General features: G+C 37.8%; 1 protein-coding gene across 10 annotated transcripts; it reads left to right on the top strand.

Annotated features, from left to right (window-relative positions):
• TIAL1 (TIA1 cytotoxic granule associated RNA binding protein like 1) lies at positions 1 to 22,780 on the top strand. 10 transcript variants are annotated; one of them, XR_004270018.1, is made up of 13 exons: positions 1 to 710; positions 8,616 to 8,712; positions 14,506 to 14,655; positions 14,890 to 14,944; positions 15,107 to 15,194; positions 17,090 to 17,165; positions 18,210 to 18,318; positions 19,201 to 19,296; positions 19,402 to 19,486; positions 19,728 to 19,851; positions 20,027 to 20,085; positions 20,182 to 20,321; positions 21,058 to 22,780. XR_004270018.1 is itself a non-coding variant. In XM_032281815.1 (13 exons), coding segments are annotated over exons 6-13 (759 nt in total). In that variant the 5' UTR covers positions 118 to 710; positions 8,616 to 8,712; positions 14,557 to 14,655; positions 14,890 to 14,944; positions 15,107 to 15,194; positions 16,562 to 16,627; the 3' UTR covers positions 21,185 to 22,780. The 10 variants fall into 10 exon arrangements, 8 of the variants coding, with proteins under 8 accessions (XP_032137700.1, XP_032137701.1, XP_032137702.1 ...); XM_032281815.1 differs by lacking the exon at positions 20,027 to 20,085 and adding an exon at positions 16,562 to 16,629 and having other exon boundaries at positions 118 to 710; positions 14,557 to 14,655; XM_032281814.1 differs by lacking the exon at positions 20,027 to 20,085 and adding an exon at positions 16,254 to 16,629 and having other exon boundaries at positions 118 to 710; positions 14,557 to 14,655.
• Positions 22,781 to 25,516: the final 2,736 nt, after the last annotated feature.

Here is a 25,516-nt window from a genome sequence, read left to right as displayed (position 1 = left end):
CCACTTGGTCTCCCCGCCTTTCAATGTCGCTTTTATTCTTCCCTTACCCTCCGAGCCCGCAGACTTCCTGGTCGCCGCACGTCCTCACGTATGACTACACTACCCAGAAGTCCCCTTTTCGCGTCCCAGCGCGGGCGGGCGCTGGTGGCTTCTCTGGACTACAGGTCCCAGAAGTCCTCTGCAGAAGTGCTTCCCTCTCTCATTTCCAGGACCACAATTCCCAGAGACTTCGGCTTCACAGCGTTTCTGTTTTTGCCCTATCTCTCCTGGAGCTGGCTGGGCTTTGGCCGGCCAGAGGCCCACAGCGACGACGTGATCCGTCGTGAGCGGGCCCCAGGGTTTCCTCGGCGGCCCTTTTTTCTCTCCCTTCGGTCGTCTCCCTTGCAGGCCGTCGCGGCTGGCCTGAGCGGTGACCTGGCGGGCCGCGCCTGCGCTCTGCCCGGTTTCCTGCCTGGCTGGTGGCGGCGGCCATTTTGTTCATCCTCCTCCTCCTCCTGCTCCTCCTGGTTGGAGCGCAGTGTCCGGAGCGGGCTGGGGGGAGAGAGCCCGAGAGCAGGGTTCGGTACCTTTTCCTCTGTCCCCAGCCGGTGCCCAGAGCCCCCCTCCCCTTCCTCCCCCCCCCCCCCCCCCCCAGCCCTGCCCTCCCCCTTGTCCCGGGATCGCTCCGTCGCACCCACCATGATGGAAGACGACGGGCAGCCCCGGACTCTGTGAGTACCCGAGACGAGGGGTGCCAGGCGCCAAGAGGCCCGGGCACCGCGGGACGCTAAGGGAGGGAGCAGGAGAGACTGGGCGGAAGCCGGGACTCTAGGCGGCTCCCTGACCAGGGCGGCGTGGACGCGGAGTGCATTCCTCATCTGTCCCCTTTTCCTTGGGAAGGAAATCCTCCCTTCCCCCAAACACAGTCACTTCCTGGGGTCTGGGGCTTGTCTCGACCCTTCTCTCTGGCGCCCTTCTTTGCACACCCTCCCTAGGCCGGGTTTCTGCACGGCTGAAGCTGTCAGGCCCAGGAGAGCTCCTGCACCCCCTCTGCGTTGGACACCCTGGGCTGGGCCTGGAGCTGCGGGTCCCCTCGGGGGAAGGGCCTGGCGGGGGTGGGATTGGGATGGGCCCCGTGGGCCCGGAGGAATTAGTACTCACCCCTTCCACGTCTCAGCTCCAGTCGCTCCCGGCTCTTCTCCCCAGCTAAGCTCTCGGAGGAAGCAGGACACTCTTCCACCACTCAAGCCCCTTCTCTCTTTCTGCCCCACGTGCCCCCGCCCACACTGTCATAAACACCCGCCTAGCGCCCGCTACTTTTGAAGTGCATAAGGGATACCTTTTGCTGCCCGAGCATCTTTCTCTTCTTAGATAAAGAAGTTTACTTTGAGCGCTCCCTACGCTAAACTGACAACCAGTTGTTAAACTCCTTTTGCTCTCTTAGTGTTGCCTCTTCCTAATCTGTTTGTGCATCGAAACCTTCAGAGTGGCTAAAATTATGTCTTCATCCGCTATTAGATGTGTGTCTTCTGAACGCTTTTTCTCCTGTCTTGCTGTTGCTTTTTACCTGAAGCCCAATCTAATGAATGAGTCCCATCTTCCAGCCACTTAATTCTGGTTTCCTTCCTTTCCCAATGAGGAGTGATGACTCAGCATTTGCATTCTTTTCTGGATATTGTGGCACTCTTTTCTTCTGCATTTTTTTTAAAGTCTGAATAATTTTTAATTAAATGTTTACATTGGGCACCCTCAGTTTCCTGGCCTCTCCAGGCTCAGCACTCCTGCCTTGAGTACCAAGGAGTCAAATCACTGCTTTGTTTCTCTTGCCTCTCCTGGTATCATGGGATCATAGTCCACTTGGCTCTGCTGTCTGATGGGAAAATTACTTTTTAGGGAATAGATGAAGGTGCATGGGCGCTCCACTTTCATCTAGTTTGACTAGCTTCACATCTCTTCACTCCTCCCAAAGAAAAGATGCTCAGTAAAAAGATAGATGTTCAATATTGATAGAGATTTTTTTTGTGGCCTTGTGCAGGAATAACTCTGTTCTCTAACATCTCACTAAAGCACCTACCCTGTTTTGACAATTTGAGGCCGACTGAATGAAACGCCTACTTAATAAATAGAACGCCTAAATTTGTGTTTTGTGTTGTCTTCCATTTCTGCCTTCTCTCCCTAGAAGAAAGAATTGGGACACACTTGAAATTTGTCCTTCAACATCTGTTGAAGCCAAGGCTTGGTGTTGAGTTAGCAATGTGTACTTTGATGTAAGCATCTGGGAAAGCTAGACTTAAAGACTAGCTAACATGTGCTTAACAAAGATAAAAGTTACATTGTATCTAAAAATCTGAAATGTCATCATCACATACTGAATGATTGATGAATACTCATGGCAGGGGTCTCATTTTCTATCTGTTCCTTACCAAGGGGAACCTCTGGTTTTGTAGTGCTAAAGAATGTGCTTTTTCAATGTCTTTTATCCTTGCATCTGCCTTGTCTTCATCCCTATCAGACTTTCTCCAGGAGACTAATAAGCTAACTTCTTTGTAACTTATTTCCTACCTCTACTTTCTCTAATCTCTTGTTCTTTCTTTGAAACACAGTTGTCTATGTTTACAGTTCTCTAAAACTGTGACATGTGTTCATATGAGTGAATAAACATCTTAAGCTCTGTTGTTCCTGTATGTCAGTTCGTGTTTGCTATTCTGTCTTCCTTTTTCCTTCTCTCACTCTTTTCAATGGGGACTTTTTTTTTTTTTTTTAAGACAAGGACTGCTACATCTTCCTAGGTCTTACCCCTGCAGCACTTAGTTCACTGCCTGGAACATAAGAGGTACTCAGTATTTTTACAAAGATTGTACTTCTTTCATTAAATTAGTATTAAGTTCTTTTTTAAAAGTCCTGGTTGAACTAAGATTGTAGGCAGACATTGTCACACGTGGTGCAGTCTGTTGTCTTTTATATATTTTTAAAAACCTTCAAATGTAAAATCTTGAGATAAAAGCAAATGTTTCACAATTGGGATTTTTATTAGAGTTTAATACAAATAATGCATAGTAGTTTTTCTAAGTGTACGTTTTACATGTTCTTTAAAGGTTCTGTTAGATACAAGTAACATGATGTAAACTTTGAATGTGATTTTAGGGGTTGATATCTAGTAGGATTTTATTTTGCTTATGGAGATCTTATATTTTGCATTGTGAGCTATGGATTAGGTTTTTCAAGTGGCCAGTATGTTTTAAAAGAATGTATTCTTAACAAAGCTTATCTTAAATTGTTTCCTTAAGATGCCTGTGTGTTACTAGTGAGGTTTTTTTCCTGCAGACACACACAAGCTAAGACATATGGTTCTATCTTCAGAAAACAATATGGTGTTTATAGCCTAGGTAGGTCTTTAAATATTCATTACCTACAGTATTACTTATTTATTTGATGGTATTTAAACTGGCATAGAATTGCTTTGATGTTGAGCCTAAATTTCTGTTTGTCATATAGTTGCTTGAAAGGTCTGTTTTCTGACGTTCTTCATTCTCATTTGACATTTATTTTGGGGTATTATGTATTGAGTAACTTGTGATCTAAAAAAACAAACAGGATCATGCTGTGTAATACCGGTGTTGGAACTGGACTGCCTGACACCTGCCTTGTGGGACACACGTTTCAGGGTTGGGTTGTGTGTAGCTTTGTAGTGCAGTGATTTGATCCATGGTATATCTGAATCTACAATATGACACTAAATTGTAAGAGTGTTTCATTGTAGCTTATTTTAGTTTCTTCATCTATCTGAGGCTCCAAAATTACTGGGAATTGGTATAATACCACATTATGTAATCCCTTCCTTTAACGCTATTCTTTCTTCTGGAAATAAGCTAATGATTTAGAGTATAATCTGAACATCTAAGAGCAAAGCAGAAGAAAATTCTATAAAATGTTACAAAATTGACTGGCTATACCATGGATTTGGCTATACTGTGGCTATAATCAAGCCCCTCAAATTCAACTTAATCATATTCTGTTTATTTAAAGTGAGAGAGTGAGAGTGTGTGTGTGTGACTATCTCGTATATATAGTTGGTCAATTTAGTTGTACCTCCTCCAGCTATCTTCCATCATGCCTCCTTCCTGAAATGAAATACTGAAATACTGCACTGACAAATAAAATAATTAATTAGAGATCTATTGAAGGATATTATTGCAAAATCTCTTCTTGTATAGGACTTGTCAAGAACAAAAGCAAAACTGTTACTTTTATGGAAATTTAGCTATAGTGTTTTGTGTGAAAGTGCTGATAATTTCAGCCTTGGTAGGACTACTCTTTTCAGAGTGAGAGCACATTCAGTGTTGAAAAAGTGTCATTAGTCTTCTGAAAGGCATGATATTCTTAACTTAAAATTCTGCCCAGTTGGACACAGGAAGTAGTTTGGCAATGTGAACTTCTGCCTACTGTGAATGAAACTGCTAAGTTTCTAGACTCAAATTGGATTTTAACCCTGATGTTAGGGATAAAGGTGTCATTTTCAGTTTTTAATGCTTCAGTTCCTACAGTTCCTGTTCTTAGAAGACAAAATAGACTCTAAGGTATGCCTCTTTTAAATTTTTTTCCTTGAGTTAAAAGTCATTTTGGAATTTCCTAAGTATTTACTCTTTGAATTGAACTCTCAATACAAAAACTGGAGCCATTTGTCTTTTTTTCTGTTATTTTGTGTATGTTCTTTAGGTAGAAATTATATACTTAAAGACCTGGAACTTTAGAATAGGTTGATTATTTCATAACCAGAGCAGAAAGAAAGTGAAGTGTAGAAACTATAATTTGGAAAGAATAAAGATATCATTTCAATGAACTACCAAGAGATGGTCTTACTAGGTCAGGCATTGAACTTTGTCTTAAATATTTTTGTTAGTATATACTTTGGGATAGATTATTTTATGATAATACAAAGGTACTTACAACAGAATAGTACAGTACTTTAAAAGCTATACAATATGTCTTTCTTAAGTATTATGATGCATGAAAGCACAGGTAAATGAAAAGGCAGTCTGAAATTTGGGTAAAAGTTAGGTGAAATTATATAATGAATCATGGCCTTTTAGTCCTGGTAAATTAAGATACTGTATGTGTTGTTATGGAAGGCCTTTTATGTTAGTTTTTGAAATTTAGTTTGCTACTTAACACTTTGTTAGTGGAGATAATTTGAAAAATAGGAAACCTTAACACGATTTTTTTTTTTTTGAGATGGAGTTTTGCTCTATAGCCCAGGCTGGAGTGCAATGGCACCATCTTGGCTCACTGCATCCTCCACCTCCTGGGTTCAAGCCATTCTCCTCCCTCAGCACCCTGAGTAGCTGAGATTATAGATGGGTGCCACCATGCCCAGCTAATTTTTTGTATTTTTAGTAGAGACGGGGTTTTACCATGTTGGTCAGGCTGGTCTCAAACTCCTGACCTTGTGATCCTCCCCCACCTTGGCCTCCCAAAGTGCTGGATTATAGGCATGAGCCTCTGCACCCAGCCAACACTGGATTTTTAAATAAATCATGACATTCTGAACTTAGATATTAACATTTTCATCTTTGACTTCAGTGCTAGAAATGTAAATTAATATATCTAAACATGCCTCTAGAAATTCTTCAAGATCTATAAATGATAGGAAATAGGTTGACTTGGAATAAAGATGATGATGACGATGATGATAATGATTATTTTTTTAACAGATGGAGTTTCACTCTTGCTGCCCAGGCTGGAGTGCAATCGTGTGATCTCAGCTCACTGCAACCTCTGCCTCCTGGGTTCAAGCAATTCTCCTCAGCCTCCCAAGTAACTGGGATTACAGGCACCCACCACCATGCTTGGCTAATGTTTTGTCTGTTTAGTAGAGATGGGGTTTCACCATGTTGGCCGGGCTAGTCTTAAACTCCTGACCTCAAGTGATCCACCTGCCTCAGCCTCCCAGAGTGCTAGGATTATAGGTGTGAACTATCACGCCCATCAGAATAAAGATCTTATTAAGTAGTGACAGCTTTTATTGTGACTATTAAATACAGAAGGTAATTAATGCCCATACAATTTTTCCTGAAGAAATTGATGTTCAAACACTAATGCAAATTTAAAACTATTTAAATCATTTAAAATGTGTTATATTAAAATGATAATTCAATTTTAATTTTGTTACTAGCTAGCTTCAATATGTGAAAATCAGTTTTATATTCTTCTTTTCTCTTAGAAATGAGCGAAGTAGCTCTTTAGGCAAGGAACATATTTAGAAACTCAAGATCACATGTTCATTTTTCTTACAGATAGGTCTACTCTGTACAAAAAGAAATCATTTTAGAGATACAGGCTCACAAACCCCTATGAATTAAGAAGAGACAAGCAGTCTATGGCTGTTTCATAATCCAATAACCTTTTCCCCTGCTGGGAAAAGTATGTCACTGCATTGGCCTGCTGATGGGTTAGCTCTTTAATTACGAGGAAAAGATGGCATAGTGGACCTAAACCAGTTTGTCACTTGTTTAGTCTTCTATTTAAGTAATATTGGATATGAGTTTCAATTTTAGAGCAGGTACACTAAAGCTATTAGTATTCATTGCAATAAAATTCTTAACTGGAAACTTGCAAACTTGCTACTAATTCTTTTTTTTTTTTTTTTTGAAGACAGGGTTTCACCATGTTGGTCAGGCTAGTCTTGAACTCCCGACCTCAGGTGATCCGCCTGCCTTGGCCTCCAAAGTGCTTGGATTACAGATGTGAGCCACCATGCCCGGCCAGCTACTAATTCTTAATTGGATCTTTCCAGTTTTTTACTTAACCTAAGCTTTCTTGGTCTGTTTTCCCTTTGAGTATTCCATCTTAAAGCACACTGTGTATTTAATATGACAACCATGTTGCAAGTCTTATTTTGGTCTTAATACTCAGTTTCCAGATGTTACATATTACAATTAGAAAAAGAAATTTACTTTCCAGAACAAACTTTGTTAAATTTTACAGATATTGTTTGGTTTATGAAGTTGTTCATGACAGATGCAAATTTGAGGAATTATGCATAGAACACCAGAAAGACTTGATTGGCAATTTATTGTGACAAATTAAGATAAATTGATAGTACAAGACATAAACCAAGGTGGTCAACTCTTCGTGGTGACATAGCCTTTTTCTTTTCTTTTCTTTTTTAGACTTACCTGTATTTAAAATTCTTTACATGAAACACATACATTCAATTTGTGATTAGAAAAAAAAAAAAACCACATTTTTAAATGTCCACAGTCAGAAGTATGCCTGGATTTGTCTTAATCTTTCTCTGAATTTCTTAAGAAATCTTTGTATTTGCTTTTTTTATCTACATTAAGATATATTTTGTTGGCTGGGCACAGTGGCTCACGCCTCTAATTCCAGCACTTTGGGAGGCCCAGGTGGGTGGATCACTCAAGGTCAGGAGTTCCAGACCAGCCTGGCCAACATGGCGAAACCCCATCTCTACTGAAAATACAAAAATTAGCCAGGCGTGGTGGCACATGCCTGTAGTCCCAGCTACCTGGAAAGCTGAGGCATGAGAACTGCTTGAACCCAGGAGGCAGAGGCTGCAGTGAACCCAAGTCGTTCCACAGTACTCCAGCCTGGGTGACAGAGTGAGACTCCATCTCAAAAATATGTATGTGTATATTTGTTGTTGTTGTTGATTTTGATGCATTTTAGACTAGAGAATTTTATTATTTTACCCTGCTCTCCTAAAATGAAACAGTGAAGACATCATTGCTAACAATCTGACTTTTAGCCAAAAACAAAACTACAAAAACCCTTCCACCCTCTGTGTGTTCTACTGTAACTTTACTCTAATTCTGTTCTTTGTTTGTGTAATTGCTTTGGTTGGGAATCTAAGATAAACTCACTTTATGTTTAATATTCTATTACAATCAGATGTTTTAATGACTTAGTATTTGTTATATTTGTGTGTGCATGTGTTATAAATTATTTTGAATTAGAAATTGTAGTTATCCTGAGACTGGTTTAAAATTTTAACAACTAGAATAAGTTGAGAAAATGATATCCAGGGTACAGAATAATATGCCGTTGAGCATATTATTATATCAAGAGCACATTGATTTGTTCTTTAAATGTTTTTTCAAAGTGGTATTTTAGTGGCCTAAGAATAATTGTTGCTTTCCTAAATAAGCGTTAATCTTACTTTCATAGGATCAGGCTTAACTGGAGAAATTTTATTGAAAATAGAGGAAGTTAAAATGAAATAAAAGGTAGCTGGGTGCAGTGGCTCACGCCTGTAATCCCAGCGCTTTGGGAGGCAGAGGCAGGCTGATCACCTGAGGTGTCAGGAGTTTGAGACCAGCCTGACCAATATGATAAGACTCTGTCTCTGCTAAAAATACAAAAAATTAGCTGGACGTGGTGGCATGTGCCTGTAATCCCAGCTACTCTGGAGGCTGTGACAGAAGAATCGCTTGAACCTGGGAGTCGGAGGTTGCAGTGAGGCAAGCTCGTGCCATTGCACTCCAGCCTGGGCAACAAGAACAAAACTCCGTCTCAAAATAAATAAATAAATAAATAAAAGATGTTGAATTAAATGATAACACATTAGAGCCAGAGCTAAAGGAAAATTGCTGATAATGTGTTTTTTTCTTGTGCAGATACGTAGGTAACCTTTCCAGAGATGTGACAGAAGTCCTTATACTTCAGTTATTCAGTCAAATTGGACCCTGTAAAAGCTGTAAAATGATAACAGAGGTAAGATCTTCCCAGTTACACGTGCTGTCAACTAGCATGATGGGTTGATTATCATGATTTTAAAATTTCATTTTAAGCCTCAGGTTATTCTGGTGGAGAGATTTGTGTTGTGTTGACTTACTACTTTGATTTGGCTGGCACACCAGGCTTAGAATGGAGTTTTATTTGAGAGGGCAAAGTTTCTGTGCTGTTAATCTCAAACAGTCATCCTTCATGGTGTGGTTATCTTCAAGTGATTCTACTTTTAGAAAGTTATTAGAACTCATTTTAGAGTGGTGAAGAACTGGAAAGTATTTTATACAATTCCGATAAGAATGTTAATGATTTAGGCAGTATACATTCATGTATGAGTACACGAGGTTATTATGTGTATGTGCAATGCCGTTCCTCTCGTGTCTGTAGCAAGTGTTTACTTTTTTATACTTTCCTGCTTAAGACTTTAGCAGTGCCCATGAATCATGTTTTAGGCTTTTCTTCCTTGTCTTTTTGTTCATTGATCAACTTTTTTATTTTTGGTCTATTTACTGTGTAACAGGTACTACAGTAAGTGTTAGAGATACACTGGTGAATAAAGATGGTTCCTTGGTCCACAGAATTTTACAGTCTAGTAGGGAGACAAAGGAATTAGTAGGCACTTGGAATACAGGATAATAAATGCCCTAGAAGAAGACAACTTAAAGTGCTGTGGGAGCAAATGGGTATCTAGTGCAGCCTTGGGTCAGCAAGCAGCTTCTTGGGGGCGTCACTGCCTAGGCGGAAACCTAAAAGGATAGTAGTACATACTGGCTAGAAAGGAGTGGAGGACGAAGGGATTCCAAATACAGGGAGCTTTGATCCAGGCTGGGAGGCAGAGCAGAAGTGCTTGAGAGAGGGAAAACTAGAACCCATAGCATGGTTGTAGTTGAAAATGGGATTAGTCATAAGAGATGGCAGGAGTGTTTGGAAAGGGCTAGAAACTGTGCTGAGGGGTTTGTTTTATCTGAAACGGAGAACTGTTAAAAACCTTTAAAGTGCATTGGCCTTTTGATTGTCTTTTCGAACTAATGACAATCATCATTTTGTTCTGGTGTATTATATTCTTCCTTCCTGTCTTTAATTATTTATTTGTGTTTTCATCGATCAAAAATTTCCTTTGCACTAGGCAGTGTACAAGGTACTGGAGATGTAATGCAGAGACAGCCAAATGAGTTCCCCAAGAAAATAGGGATGTGAGCCATGAGAAGAATAAAACAGAGTTCTGCAATGACTGCTATTCGTGCTGTATCTTGCCTGCTGCAATCCATTCTCCATGTAACAGTCATTCTCTGCATTTGAGCTGAGACAAGTAACAAGGCGGTGCTATCTATGGCAGGAGCTGGAGGCAGAGGAAACAGCAAATACAAAGGTCTTGAGTTGGCAATGAACTTGTGTGTGTGGGATCAAAGACCAGGATGGCTGCAGTCTGGTGAGGGATGGTGGGGGTGATGGGAAATGAGTCTAACAGCAGTATTCAGAGTCATAGGGCATTATGGGCCATGACAAAGTTTAGGTTTTACTCTGGTTGCAGTGGCAGACCATTGGAGGGGCTTAAGCAAGGGAATGAGGTGCCATGGTTTGCGTTTTTAAGCTTGTTACTCTATGTAGAGAATGACTTTTACGTGGAGAATGGATTGTAGCGGGCAAGAGCAGAAGGAGAAAAACCATCTGGATTTACTTCACTAGTCTGGGTTAGAGATGGTGGAGGCTTGTTCTCAAAAGTGCTAGCCAAAGTCAAGATAAGGACAGATGTTGATGGGTTTGGAATATATTTTGGAGGTAGGATTGATAGGACTGGATTGGTTGTGGGACATAGGGAAAGGAATAAATCAGGAAATACCCTAAGATTTATGTTAATGCAATTGTATAGGTGGTAATGCTATTTATTTGCTGAAATGGGGGTGACAGGATGGATGTCACCATGGGGAGTGGTGGGAATCAGGAGTTATGTTTTGGCAATGTTAGATTTAAGACATGAATTAGACATCGAAGTGGACATTAGATTAGGCAGTCGGATAAACTAGTTTGGAACTCTGGAGAGACCAGTGCTGAAGCTTGCAGTGGTATTTGAAGCCATGGGGCTAGATGAGTTCGTGTAGAGAGAATGAGAAGAGCAGAGGCCGTGAGGTCTGAGCCCTGGACCAGCTCAACATTTAGAGTTTGAGTAAAGGGAGAAAGATCCTACAGTGAGAAAACAGGAAAACTGAAGAGTGTGGTAGGATTCAGAGAAAAGAGAATGTTTAAAGAGGATGGTGGTCAACTGTTGTGAATTCTGCTTAGAAGTTAGGATTAGGATGGAAAGGGGATCACAGAGGTGGCAGAGAGGTCATTGTTGAGCTCAGCATGCAGTTTCAATGGCATGGTTGTCTTGGAAGCTGACAGAAGTAGGTTTACAAGAGAACAGGTTGTGAGAAAGTGTCACTAGAAAATTTTTGAGAAACATTTGATAAAGATTTATTTTAACAGTATTTTTAAAGCCCATGTGTACATTTGACAGGTAGAGGGACTCAAAATGAATTTTCATAACATCCATATTCTAGAACTCCTAGATTTGAGCTTATAAAGTCTCATATTTCTCTGTCTTGACATTTATGTCATCCAACAAAAATTGGTGACAACACTAAGGTAGGAACATAATTGATTTTTTTTTTTTTTAAGAGACAGAGTCTCACTCTGTCATCAGGCTGGAGTGCAGTGGTACCTTCGTGGCTCACTGAAGCCTCCAACTCCCGGGTTCTTCAAGCGATCCTTCCACCTCAGTCTCCCAAGTAGCTGGGACAGCATCACCACACCTAGTTAACTTTTTAATTTTTTTTATAGAGACTGGTATCACCATGTTGCCCAGGCTGGTCCCGAACTCTTAGGCTCAAGTGATCTTCCTGCCTCATCCTCCCAAAGTGCTGAGATTATAGGCATGAGCCACCGCACCCAGCCATAATTGATTTTTTTTTTTTTTTTTTGAGACGGAGTTTCACTCTTGTTACCCAGGCTGGAGTGCAATGGCGCGATCTCGGCTCACCGCAACCTCCGCCTCCTGGGTTCAGGCAATTCTCCTGCCTCAGCCTCCTGAGTAGCTGGGATTACAGGCACGCGCCACCATGCCCAGCTAATGTTTTTTGTATTTTTAGTAGAGACGGGGTTTCACCGTGTTGACCAGGATGGTCTCGATCTCTTGACCTTTATGATCCACCCGCCTCGGCCTCCCAAAGTGCTGGGATTACAGGCTTGAGCCACCGTGCCCGTTCTTTTTTTTTTTTTTTTTTTTTTTGAGATGGAGTCTTGCTCTGTCGCCCAAGCTGGAGTGCAGTAGTGTGATCTCGGCTCACTGCAGCCTCTGCCTCCCAGGTTCGAGCGATTCTCCTGCCTCAGCCTCCTGAGTAGCTGGGACTACAGGTGTGCGCAACCCTGCCTAATTTTTTTTTGTATTTTTAGTAGAGACGGGGTTTTACCATGTTGGCCAGGATGGTCTCCGTCTCCTGACCTTTTGAACCACCGTGCCTGGCTGATTTTTTTTGTTTGTTTTTGTTTTTTGAGACAGATTTTGGCTCTGTTGCTCAGGCTGGAATGCAATGGCACAATCTTGGCTGACTGCAACCTCTGCCTCCCGGCTTCAAGCGATTCTGCTGCCTCAGCCTCCTGAGTAGCTGGGATTACAGGTGTCTGCCACCACACCCGGCTAGCTTTTGTATTTTTGGTAGGGATGTGGTTTCACCATGTTGATCAGGCTGATCTCGAACTTCTGACCTCAAGTGATCCACCTGCCTGGGCCTCCTAAAGTGCTGGGATTACAGGCATGAGCCACTGCACCCAGCCCATAATTGATTTTTAGAATGTCACTTTGGTGGTGTAAATAAGAAGCTTCCAAAGGGTATATACTCTAGTACAAAGTATCTAGCAGCTATTTATTTTTCTTTCATAAATTTTATTTCAGTATATGAAAAATCTTCTCCCCCCTTAGGTTTATGGGTTTTTTTTTTTTGTTTTTTTGTTGTTTTTTTTTTTTTACTTTAGATGTTGTTTATCATAGATTCTAGCATTTTTTATATAATACATATATATTATTAATTCTAAGGCAAATTTTTTTAGAATTTTAATATCTCTGACAGTTGGGGTGTGACTTAGAGAAATCAGTGGTGTCTTAAATTAGATGAAATGCAGTGTGATGTGAATATATAAAATATGTGATACTAGTGAATATATGTGTGTGTATATACATGCATGTGCATACGTTGATTGGGAGCTGGCCTACTATTAGATAGATTTGAAATCGGTATTCATGAGTACACTCGTTTCCTAAAGTGTATGGGATTATCATAGATCTACCATTGGACCTCTGTATGTTTTGCTGTGATTATCAGTGTTTTCCTTGGAGACTATTGGGGCAAAAGAGATAGGAGTGAAAGGAAAACTCAGCTAGCACAATATTACCTTATTTATTTCGATGTTCTTTCTTCAATGAATATTTGTGGTAAAGGTACTAACTCTTTTACAAGAGGAATTTAAATGTGTGTTTTAATTTGAAGTCTTCCCTCATTTCCTTACTTTACCTCTTAAGAACAGCATTCACATGGCTACAGCAATAGGATTTTGTATGAGAGCCCATAGTTTTGTTGTCAGTATTAATGATCCCACTTTTTTTTCCCTCAAGGAAATGCCTTCTGGTTGCTTTGCCACTATTGTTTAGATGCCTTATTTTGGATTTTTCTTCTAAAATTTTCCTGGAATGAAAATCAATTGGTTGTTGAAAAGATCTTTATCTGGTTTATTTATCCCTTGTGAGTCCAACTAGAATTCCACATTTTAAATATTATTCTTATAGGGCATTTTACATTGAATGATGATGAATGTTTTTGGCCTTGCATAAAAATATATATTTGTACAGTTGTGCAGCTATTCAGTATAGGTTGCAATTTCATAGAAATTCATTTCCAGTTTGGCCATTAGGTGAGAATGTTGCTATAGCTTAGGTAGCACTACCTTCACATCTTTATAAATGTGTTTTAGGCAACTATCAAGCATGGGATTGCAGAATATATTTAATATAGATTTTTTATATGGTGTTTTATGATGTAAAATTGTAGGTTTGTCTTGGAATATTTTATTTAGATACATTTTCAGAACCTTTTTTCTTGGTCACTGCTGTTGTTTCTCTGATCTTTGGAAGACCAAATTTAAAATATATAGACTCTTCAGTACATTAGACTATTTTGGAAGGTAGGGAATTCATTTCAGTAGCTGGTTATAAATCTCAAATTTTCCTGTTTTTATTTTCATTCTTTCCATATCCAGAAAAGAAATCAATAAAATTCAGTATTTGTAGCAGTATAAAATTCCATCATTTGTAGTATTGATCCTAATTTTGATCAAGAGTAGTTTTATCAGGTTGGTTCATTTTGGATTTCTGTATCCTGGGATACCGCTTGCGGAGGATTATGATACATAAGTAGAACATATTTGAGAAATCATGTTGGAGGATGAAAACAGTGGTAAGAAGCGATCCTTGTCAAATCTGAGTTTGAGGTTTTGTTTGGTTTAATACAAGCTTCTATTTTATATTTAACATACTTCACCAGAATTCTTTACTTTCATTTAATACCAATGCTCAGGATTCTTCAGCTGCTTTTATAGTTCCATTTGAGTTCAACAGTATTCTGAGGTGCAACATCAGGTTTAGCTTTAAATCTTATTTTAAAAGTGTTAGGCTTTCATAAGCTTATGCAGTCTCACCTTGTACATTCCTCGCTATCAGTAATGTTTTTTCCTGGATTTTCTTCTCAGCAACCCGATAGCAGAAGGGTCAACTCTTCTGTTGGATTTTCTGTTTTGCAGCATACAAGCAATGACCCATATTGCTTTGTGGAATTTTATGAACACAGAGATGCAGCTGCTGCATTAGCTGCTATGAATGGGAGAAAAATTTTGGGAAAGGTAAGATAATAGGATGATGGCACCTTACGATACATGTATTTGCATGTCAAACTAGTTTGTATTCTTTCTAGGCAAATTTTTGGACAGATATTCAACTGCTGAGTGATGGTTTTGCTTTTTTCAGCTTAGTGCTTTTACAAAAATAACCCTGCTTGATAAATGATTTAATAAGTGGTAAGTGTTATAACTCATGACATGCCTAATAATTTTATTAAATATAATCTTTATTTTTAGGAGGTCAAAGTAAACTGGGCAACCACACCAAGTAGCCAGAAAAAAGATACTTCCAGTAAGTACTCCTGCTGCATTTTACTGTGGAAGAGTTCTGAAATGATCCTGGAAGCATTACCAGCTTAAATAGGGTTTTTTTTCCCCCTCCTCTAGAGTTGCCTTAAAAAGGTTTTAGTGGCTGATTTCTTAAGTATTTGATTACCAAATGCTCTGATTTCAGATCACTTCCATGTGTTTGTTGGGGATTTGAGTCCAGAAATTACAACAGAAGATATCAAATCAGCATTTGCCCCTTTTGGTAAAATATCGTAAGTATCATAATCAGTACTACACTCAGTAGTGATAGGCAGAATTGTATATGATTAACTTGTAATTGAATTAAGATTTTCTTTCTCTAGTTAGTATGACTTTGTTTTGTTTTGTTTTTTATTTTTATTTTTGGTTTGTTTTTTGAGTAGTGGATGTTGTTGAAAATGTTAATGTCATTTCAGTGTCTTGGGGTCTCGTTTTCATCTAATCTTGTGTATAATGTGTTAAAAAATTTTAAGTGATTGTTTGTTATCTTTGAAGCAGATGTTTGAATGGTAAAACTTATAAAGTCTAGCTTTTTGTCATATGTTTTCAAAATTTGGTGGTTAAGGGTAATGAATTAATCAAAAGTAAATGTGATTTATACTGTGTAAGAGTTTAATAACTTATAGGAAGAATTTATAAGCGGGGGAAAGTAGGTAAATCCTTGGATATATTGTGGTTAAATTGGAAATGTTCATGTTTTATTATGATAAATGTGTTTTTGCTATTTTAGCTGTAAGTGAAAAGTACTATTATTAAAATGTTTCAATGTATGAGTCATAAATGTGGGATTAATTAGTAGATGTTTTTTGTTAGTGATATTTGATTCTAGTTAAGAGGCAAATGTGGTTTGATTTTTAACAACATTTATGCTCAGTTACTATTGTTACTTGGTAAAAAATATATTGGAAAACAAAATGGTTATGAGTTCTAGAAAATGTTTATCATAATTTAGCTTTCTGATTAAAATCAGTTTATTTTGTATATTTCCTGTAGATTTAAATTAAACGTTTTAGTACTACTTTACAGGAGAATGTTTCAACTAAGAACAACAATTTCTCTATACAATTTGTTGTTCCGTAGACTTAATTTCTTTAAAAGATTTAATTCTTAACTTTCTGTTTTGATATTTGCTTTGCTTTTTAATCTAAATGTGGTAAGTAGTACTATTTAAAAAAATCAATATAAAAATAATACAGGTTGCTGTTTTTCAATCTTTATTTATACCTGAGACCTGCAGTTTTTCTTAAGTCCAAGTCACAATTAAAAGTAATAGCATTCTGGTTATTTTGCAGAATTGCTCATAAGAATGGACAGGATCTTGAAGGCTAACTGCAAGGAACTGTGCACACTGGAACTCAGTTGTAGATTTTTTTTCTCATTTCTATTTATTCTTATTATACATTATTTATATATACATATTTTAGTATTTACATTTTAACATTCTATATTCAGTGGAGTTCTATATTTCCAATCATTTAACTTACTCACTAAAATTTCTGTGTAAATTTGTTGTTTTCGTACTGGTGTGCTTAGCATTGTTGTTAGTTTTTTATTCTCCTTTCTTAAATTTCTGAAAATGTCAATTTTTCAAAATTTACAGCTGCCCAAACTCCAAAATGATGGTAGAGAATTGACCAAGAAAAATAAAGAAATCTGTTAACAGGCCATGTATGCCTTTTTAATTCCTATTTTTTCCTCTTTTTCAATTTTTTAATATTTCATATATTTTGTATCACTAGGCAGAAGACATTTAACTATTTAGAGATTGCATGGTAAAGTAGTTAGTATTGTTACAGTAATTTATAGAATCAGTAAACCTTAGAGGACACTAGTAAATAGAATATTATAAAAGGAAACTGTTGTTCCTATTAATCTTCAAATTTGAGCATTTAGTTTAGAAAGCACAGGCTATTTGATTAGGTTGCATGTTTATTACATGTTTTTGTCCTACTGCTTTTTTCTAACAGGTAAAGAAGCATTAGGGAGAGTTCAGGAATGGTTGTAGTTAATTAGGGCTAACTGGAATTTTATTTTAAAAATGCTCACAATACAGTGTGTGTGGTTCCTTTTAGTTTTTATTTTGAGGGTGACTCTTACTTCCCTCATTTAGCTGTGCTTCTTTTCACAGGGATGCCCGGGTAGTTAAAGACATGGCAACTGGAAAATCCAAAGGCTATGGTTTTGTATCTTTTTATAATAAACTGGTACGTTCTTCCAACTCAATTTATATTTTTTAATACTACATTTAGTCATTAGTTACTTAATGTATCAAATCTGAAACTTGAATACACTTGAAAGTTAACTGCAAACACAACTTTTATGTAATGTTATATAAGTTTTAATAATAGAGTATAATTTCATTCTTTCATAAACTCAAAAATAAATACCTAGACAAAGATAGAATGATTATACTGTAAGGAAGATTATTAAAATTGCGTTCGTACATTGGTAAAGGTGTCAGATACATTTAGAAGTAAAGCCCAAGTCTAGGACAGATGAACTAATCTGAGAATTTAGAGGGTAGGTAAATTGTATTCAGTTTTAACCATGAATGTCTATTTTAACTCTCCCTTTTAAATTATTATTCATACTTTATATAAGTGAGATGTTAATGGCTATAGCAAATTATGTAAATAAAAATTCAAGCAATCATCTTGATTTTTGCATATATTCTTTGTAAAAGAGGTACCAAAATAAGCATTTGCATTAACTGTAACGTTGAATAATAAAGTGGGCAAATTGATTTTTTTTTTTTTTTTTTTTTTGAGAGGTAGTCTTGCTTTGTCACCCCAGACTAGATTCCAGTGGCACCATCTCAGCTCACCACAACCTCTGCCTCTTGGGTTCAAGCAATTCTCCTGCCTTAGCCTCCCAAGTAGCTGGGATTACAGGCATGCGCCACCACATTTTTGTATTTTTAGTAGAGACAGAGTTTCATCACGTTGGCCAGGCTGGTCTCGGACTCCTGACCTCAAGTGACCCGCCCACCTTTTACAGGTCATCTACATTTTATTGAAGTGGTAAGATAAAAGGCCAGAGTATTCTGTTTTTGCTTAGATTGAATCACTCAAGTTCAAATCATTTTCTAGTTGATAATAGTTCAGTTTTGTTTTGTTTAGGATCTTTAGCGAATTCATCTACTGATTTGTATTGGATCCTGAAGCGCCAATATTTTATTTCATCTTACTGAGTCTTATATATCACTATTTTCTTTGTGATTGTACTTTCTTTCTCTTTTTTATCCATAGGATGCAGAAAATGCAATTGTGCATATGGGAGGTCAGTGGTTGGGTGGTCGTCAAATCAGAACCAATTGGGCCACACGTAAACCACCGGCACCTAAAAGTACACAAGAAAGTAAGATACGTCTGCTGTGTGTGTTAAAATTATGGATTCTTCACAAAATTATGTATCATGTATTCATCTAGTCTCAATTTCTAATTTATTTATTTAAAAGACAGGGTCTTGCTCTGTTGACCAGGCTGGAGTGCAGTGATATGATCTTAGCTCATTGTAGCCTGAAACTCGTGGGTGTAAGTGATCCTTATGCCTCAGCCTCTCAAGTAACTGGGACTACAGGCACACGCCACCTTGCCCAGCTAATTTTTTATTTTTGTATAGAGACAGGGTCTGGTCGTGTTGCCCAGGCTGGACTTAATATTTAATTAATGTTGCAAGACACTATTTCATTTTGTATTTCATTATCTGAAAATAATTGGGCTGTGTTATAAGTCTTTGGAGCTGAGTCTAGTCAGCTGATTTTATAGATCAAATCTGTATCAAATCATAGCATCAAGAAAAATTGTATTTTCTCCTCCCATTGATGCATATCTTTTTTTTTTTTTTTTTTTTCCCCTCCTTTTGAGACAGAGTCTCGCTCTGGCCCCCAGCCTGGAGGGCAGTGGCTCGATCTTGGCTCACTACAACCTCTGCCTCCTAGGCTCAAGCGATTCTCCTGCTTCAGCCTCCTGAGTGGCTGGGATTACAGGCCCCTGCCACCATGCCTAGCTAATTTTTGTATTTTTAGTAGAGACAGGATTTCACCATGTTGGTCAGGCTGGTCTCAAACTTCTAACCTCAAGTGATCTGCCCACCTTAGCCTTCCAAAGTGCTGGGATTACAGGCGTGAGCCACCGTGCCTGGCCTTGAGGCATAACTTAGTAGTATATAGTACTTAACAAAAGACAGTTTTATAGTACCATATAACAGTCTGCGTTTTTGTTTTGTTTCTGCATACAGACAACACTAAGCAGTTGAGATTTGAAGATGTAGTAAACCAGTCAAGTCCAAAAAATTGTACTGTGTACTGTGGAGGAATTGCGTCTGGGTTAACAGGTACAATGTTTGGTTTTCTAATCATCTCTGAGGAGCTTCATCACTATTTGCATGAATTTCATGATGTACATCAGCCATGTTTTATTTATATGTTTTTGTTTATAGATCAGCTTATGAGACAAACATTCTCACCATTCGGACAAATTATGGAAATAAGAGTTTTCCCAGAAAAGGGCTATTCATTTGTCAGGTAACACTGTACTTGAAATGTCATTATTACTCTTATATTTGATTCATTCCTTTCAGTTATGTTCCCCAGGGTATCAGTGTTTATTATTTTAGTGCTTCTTTGCAATAAAGAAGTTTAAGCTACCTACCTAATGTACTTTAAAAAAAATACGAACTTGCAGGTATAAACTAATGAGTTTCCATGTTATTTACTGTGTTAGATTCTTAAAAAATAGACAAAACATATTATTTTTCTTCCTTAGATTTTCAACCCATGAAAGTGCAGCCCATGCCATTGTTTCGGTGAACGGTACTACGATTGAAGGACATGTGGTTAAATGCTATTGGGGTAAAGAATCTCCTGATATGACTAAAAACTTCCAACAGGTAATTCGATTTTTCATAGCACTCTTTAAGGTTTCCATCTTACATATCACATAAAAGCTTTGGAAACTCTGTAAAATAAACAGTAAAACAAAGCATATAGCTACTTTCAGTTGATTGTATTTCAAAATTGATTATTTTGCGGTATTAACTGAATCTTAATACTTTCTTTTCACAGGTGTCACCACCCCAATAAACTTAGACAATGATAAATAACAGAGTCCTATTCACATAAGGGTGCTTACTTAGTTTTTCTCTTCCTTGTCTCCCACTCTTTCTTCATATACGGTGTTTCTTACGTGTTCCCTGAAACAATAATTTGCTTTTTTCTAGGTCGACTATAGTCAGTGGGGCCAGTGGAGCCAAGTGTATGGAAACCCACAACAGTATGGACAGTATATGGCAAATGGGTGGCAAGTACCGCCTTATGGAGTGTACGGGCAACCATGGAATCAACAAGGATTTGGAGTAGAGTAAGTTGTTTGGGTTTTTCCAGTATAGAAACATATGATTCTAACAAAATAAATAAAAGTGTGTTTTCTTAGGGAGGATCAATTTTACTTATATACATTGAGCTATTTGGCATGAGCATTATAGAAACAGATCTAACAAATTATTATTTATGAGACTAAGAAATTTTCTCATTACTTAAGTGGAAAGGGGTTTTTGGGATAACATTTGGTGTGTCCTATGACCCCTGTAAGCAGTTGGTAGAATTTGACTTACATTTCTAATACACTTTTGTTTTTGCATGTAGAAGATCTTTGTCTAGATATATTCAGAAGTTTGATGGTTTTATGCCTACGTGGTATGCATGAGAAATCTGAGATTTGTGTGATACAAAGTAACTGGCTTTTTTTTTCCTTTGTTGATAGAGTGGGTTCCTCCTTTGTAATCCCCCCACCCAAGGCCAGCCCATATGTTTATTATTTCTTCCTTTGAGACTCTTTCCTTTCCCAACATGAACTTGTGTTTTTAACATTTCTTACGTGTTGTGTTGAATCGTTCACAATTTTTAAAAAATTAGTTTGCAGATACTCCTCAGACATCATTGTGTTAAATTGTGGTTATCGTAAAAATACTGAAGACTAATACTGAAATATGTGTTCTACACATATACCATTTTTCTGCCTGATTTTTATGTAAATACATATGTGATTTCTTTTTTTTTTCTTGTGTTTGCTGAAGATTTTCTTTTTTTCTTCCAAGTCAATCACCTTCTGCTGCTTGGATGGGTGGATTTGGTGCTCAGCCTCCCCAAGGACAAGCTCCTCCCCCTGTAATACCTCCTCCTAACCAAGCTGGATATGGTATGGCAAGTTACCAAACACAGTGAGCTGGGACTCTAAAAAAAAATTGTAATTCATGATAGGCTTCGATTTCCTGTGACACTCTGAAGACATGAAAGTAGACATCGGAAAATGAAAATATTTATTTTAAAAATTGAAATGTTTGGAACCTTTAGCACAGATTTGCTTTGGTGAAGGACACATGTCTTCTAGTTCTGCCTTTTTAAGTTTTTGTTCATGATGGATATGAACATGATTTTTCTTTGTGTACAAAAACTAAAATAAAGTCAATAAAGACAATTCTGACTACAAATTTTGATATAATAGGAAAAATGGCTAATACATTTTGATTCTTAGATACTATTCCATTTTTATCTTGCTGTTCAGTATTTTAACTCACTGTGTTTTTAAAAGAGCAAAAAAGGGAGGATCGTGAAAACCTGGGAATCACATATAAGTTCATCCTGAATCCTGATACTCCCCTCCCCTTCCCTGAGGTGGACCACATTTGAAGTCAGCAGAGAAAAAGTGTGATATTCAGAAGAAATGCATGATTTTGGAGTCACTTTGGAGGAAATTCTTTCTTTCTCTATGCCTAAAGAAACTGAAGCCAGACTGAAGTTTTGCACCCTAAAAAAGAAACAGCGTTGTTTGAGTTACTTGAGCAAATGGTGGTGGTCCACGTTAAGACATATTTTTAAAACTTCCAAAAGTGTTGATTATTAAAATTGTAGTATATTACATTTCATTTTGGGGGAAATTCCAAGTATGGTGTTTGTATTAAAGTCAGACAGTCATACTTGTGCTTTTACATGAAGTTTAAATGATATACATTGTAAATATTAAATAACTACAGTGTTTAAAAAGCATGCTTCAACATAGAAGTAGCAGCAATGTAATTATTTGAAGTAACACTTAACACATTCCACTGCATTGAATGCAGTGGATTGATCAGAATGTTTAAGACTGACACTTCCAAGGTTGGCTACTATATAAAATTAAAATTACACAAATTGTGCAGAAAAAGCCTTAATTTTAATTTCATACAAATCTGATGCATTAGTATGTTATGAAATATCATTGGGAATTAGATTTTTTTTTTTTTTTTTTTTTTTTTTTTTGGTTTACATTACTTGGTATGTAAATACCTTGATTAAAACTTGTAAACCAATTTCAAGGTTACTATAAGTTGTATAGTGCAAGTGTTTTTTAAAAATCTTGGGGTGTTTTTAAAAATTAAGATATATTTTGCCCAAGAATTTTTTTAACAAGATTGCTAAAAAAACGTCTTATTTAAACAGTTCAATGTACCAATTTATAATTGGATATTCAGTTTAAATAGTACACAGAGTTGTGGCTTTTATTTTCAATTAATTTTTATCCTTGTGGGTTGTATGCATGGTATCACAAGCCTGAACAGAGGCTTAAGCTATATGTGTGCAGGGTTTGTATAGGAATCAATTGGAAGATGCAGAGACTGAGGTTTGCTTTCAAGGTGTTTTTCAGGCTGTGTGGGTAAAATTTGCCTCAAATTTCTATCAAACAAGAATGTAAAATAGAAATCCTATGTATTTGAATTGTCAGAGCTAGGGCATGCAGATGTCTTGGCAGTATATTCAGAATACTGGCCTGGGTACCAAAGTAAGAAAATAGGCTTTTACAGTTATGTAGTAAGATGCAGTTGGCACACACAAATTACTGTTTTCTAAACATTTGAAGTCTTACAATTAGCTTTAAAATAATGATGATTTTATAAATTCGTGATCACAATAATTTGGTATTACTTTCCTCCTCTTCCCACTTAGCAATATAGCCAAATGTATTCAACATAAGAATTCATAGGGTCTGAAGTTCCTGTTTGGGCCAAGTTTTTTAATGGCACCTTAGTTTTAACCATAATGGTCATTTATTACATTCTTCTGTTATAAAATATACCCTTATTTCTTTTGTTTGTAGTATCTTTGAGGAATGTTTTTGAAAAGTTAATTTATATTTTATAGAGAGAACACTCAATAAATTATGTTAACTGTGCCCCCGAGTTAAAAATTTTATGAATATATGTGAAACGTGAACAACTGAAGACCTTTTTTAATTGATAAAATTAAAAATGCTTAGTATGCCTGTTTTGGTCTGCCAGTAAATTAAGTAGCTTATTGAGATAACAGCTAAATATAGCTGTACTGTTTCCTGACTGTATTCTATGATTTAATAAAATTATCCAGACTAGTTATATTGCCACAGTAAACATGTGACTGAAGTGTCCTTCATCTTAATCTGAAAGAGGGCAAAATTTCATGATCAGTTAATGGAAGTTATTTCATATTAAGTGGTTTTTAAAATACAGAGCTACTTATCCAAATGAAATGCACCATTTAAAAAGTACAACTGGGCCAGGCGAGGTGGCTCATGTCTGTAATCCCAGCACTTTGGGAGGCCAAGGCAGACAGATCACAAGGTCAGGAGTTTGAAACCAGCCTGACCAATATGGTGAAACCCCGTCTCTACTAAAAATACAAAAATTAGCTGGAAGTGGTGGCATGCGCCTGTGTTCCCAACTACTCAGGAGACTGAGGCAGGAGAATCACTTGAACCCGGGAGGCGGAGGTTGTAGTGAGCAGAGATTGCACCTCTGCATTCCAGCCTGGCGACAGAGCGAGACTCCATCTCCAAAAAGAAAAAGTACAACTGTTGCTAGGCATGGTGGCTCATGCCTGTAATCCCAGCACTTTGGAAGGCCAAGGCGGGTGGTGGATCACCTAAAGTCAGGAGTTGGAGACCAGCCTGGCCAACATGATGAAACCTCATCTCTACTAAAAATACGAAGAAAAAAACAAAACCCAGGTGTGGTAAGTAGTTTTTAAAATACAAAGCTACTTACCCAAATGAAATGCACCACTTAAAAAGTATGAGTGTTGCCAGGCACAGTGGCTTATGTCTGTAATCCCAGCACCTTGGGAGGCCGAGGCATGGGGATCACCTAAGGTCAGGAGTTTGAGCCCAGCCTGGACAACATGGTGAAACCGCATTTCCACTAAAAAATACAAAAAAGCCAGGTACAGGCACCTGTAGTCCCAGCGGCTTGGGAGGCTAAGTCAGAAGAATTGCTTGAACCTGGGAGGTGGAGGTTGCAGTGAGCCGAGATTGCGCCACTCACTGCACTCCAGCCTGGGTGACAGAGTGAGACTCAAAAAAGTTCGACGAGCTAACAGACGATTTTATAACATGACTCAGTGCTATCTTGTTCCAGCTGAAGCCTAAGAATCGTTGCCCCTACCACACTGTTCATTAAAAGCATCAGCAGAGATTTTTTAGCATGCAAGGAAATGTTTATTTCATAATTATTTTGAGATTTATTTTGGTGATATGTTTCTGCCATATTCTTTGCTCTAATGATTTCTCTACTAGTATTTTCTTCCCCAACCCCCATGCCATTCCCACTTGATTTTTATGTCTGCTGGCAGTGAGGCTCAAATGACTGGCCAACTTAAGCCAAAGCTGTAAACCACAGTTGAAGTAAGTCTTTCAATAAAGACTAGACTATGATAAGTGGCTTTTTCTTGTTGTCGTTTATTACATAATTATTCTTCCAGGCTGCCATGAAATAAGCAGTTGGATCTTAAGTTTTCAGTAAGTTATGTGGAGTATGTTTGTAGTCAGGACCTATTTCCATTTTTTTATGTAAGTGTTACAATTCCATTAGCTTTGTTGGATTAAAATTTAATCTCTAGATATGAAGGAGTAGAAATTTGCATCCTTCTAAAAATGTATGTTCTGTTTAATATTAATATAGTAAAATTCATTAATTTGGAGTCCTCAGATATGGGAACTAATTTTACTGTCTAGGTTGTTCTTTGTTAGTATCTATGGGTAAAGATTATGCTGGACAAAAAGAATTTAATAAATGTTTTAGATACTTTACTAGTAGGTATGTCCAAATTAAATTTTCCCTATTAAAAGCATTTGGGCTTCTACTTAATACATTATAAAAATTGACTTTGCAATTTTATTATGTATTGGAAAGATGCAAAACCTATTTCCTTTAGACTTTCACTAGTTTTTATAAGCCTTCACTCTTAAGTGGTCCAAATGAGGATAGTTTTGCTTAAATGTGTATTCTGCTATGTTTAGTAATAAAATATCCTAGTAATTGGCCAGGCGCAGTGGCTTACACCTGTAATCCCAAGTACTTTGGGAGGCCGAAGTGGGCAGATCACTTGAGGTCAGGACTTCAATACCTGCTTGGCCAACATGGTGAAACCTCATCTCTACTAAAAATATGCACATTAGCTGGGTGTGGTGGCGTGTGCCTGTGATCTCAGCTACTCGGGAGGCTAAGGCAGGAGAATCACTTGAACCTGGGAGGCAGAGTTTGCAGTGCA

The sequence above is a fragment of the Sapajus apella genome, unplaced genomic scaffold (genome assembly GCF_009761245.1).
Source record: "Sapajus apella isolate SASKATOON/1434 unplaced genomic scaffold, GSC_monkey_1.0 scaffold13, whole genome shotgun sequence".
NCBI lineage: Eukaryota > Metazoa > Chordata > Mammalia > Primates > Cebidae > Sapajus > Sapajus apella.
Note: the sequence above shows the minus strand (reverse complement) of the source record. Positions and strands in the feature narration are given on the sequence as shown.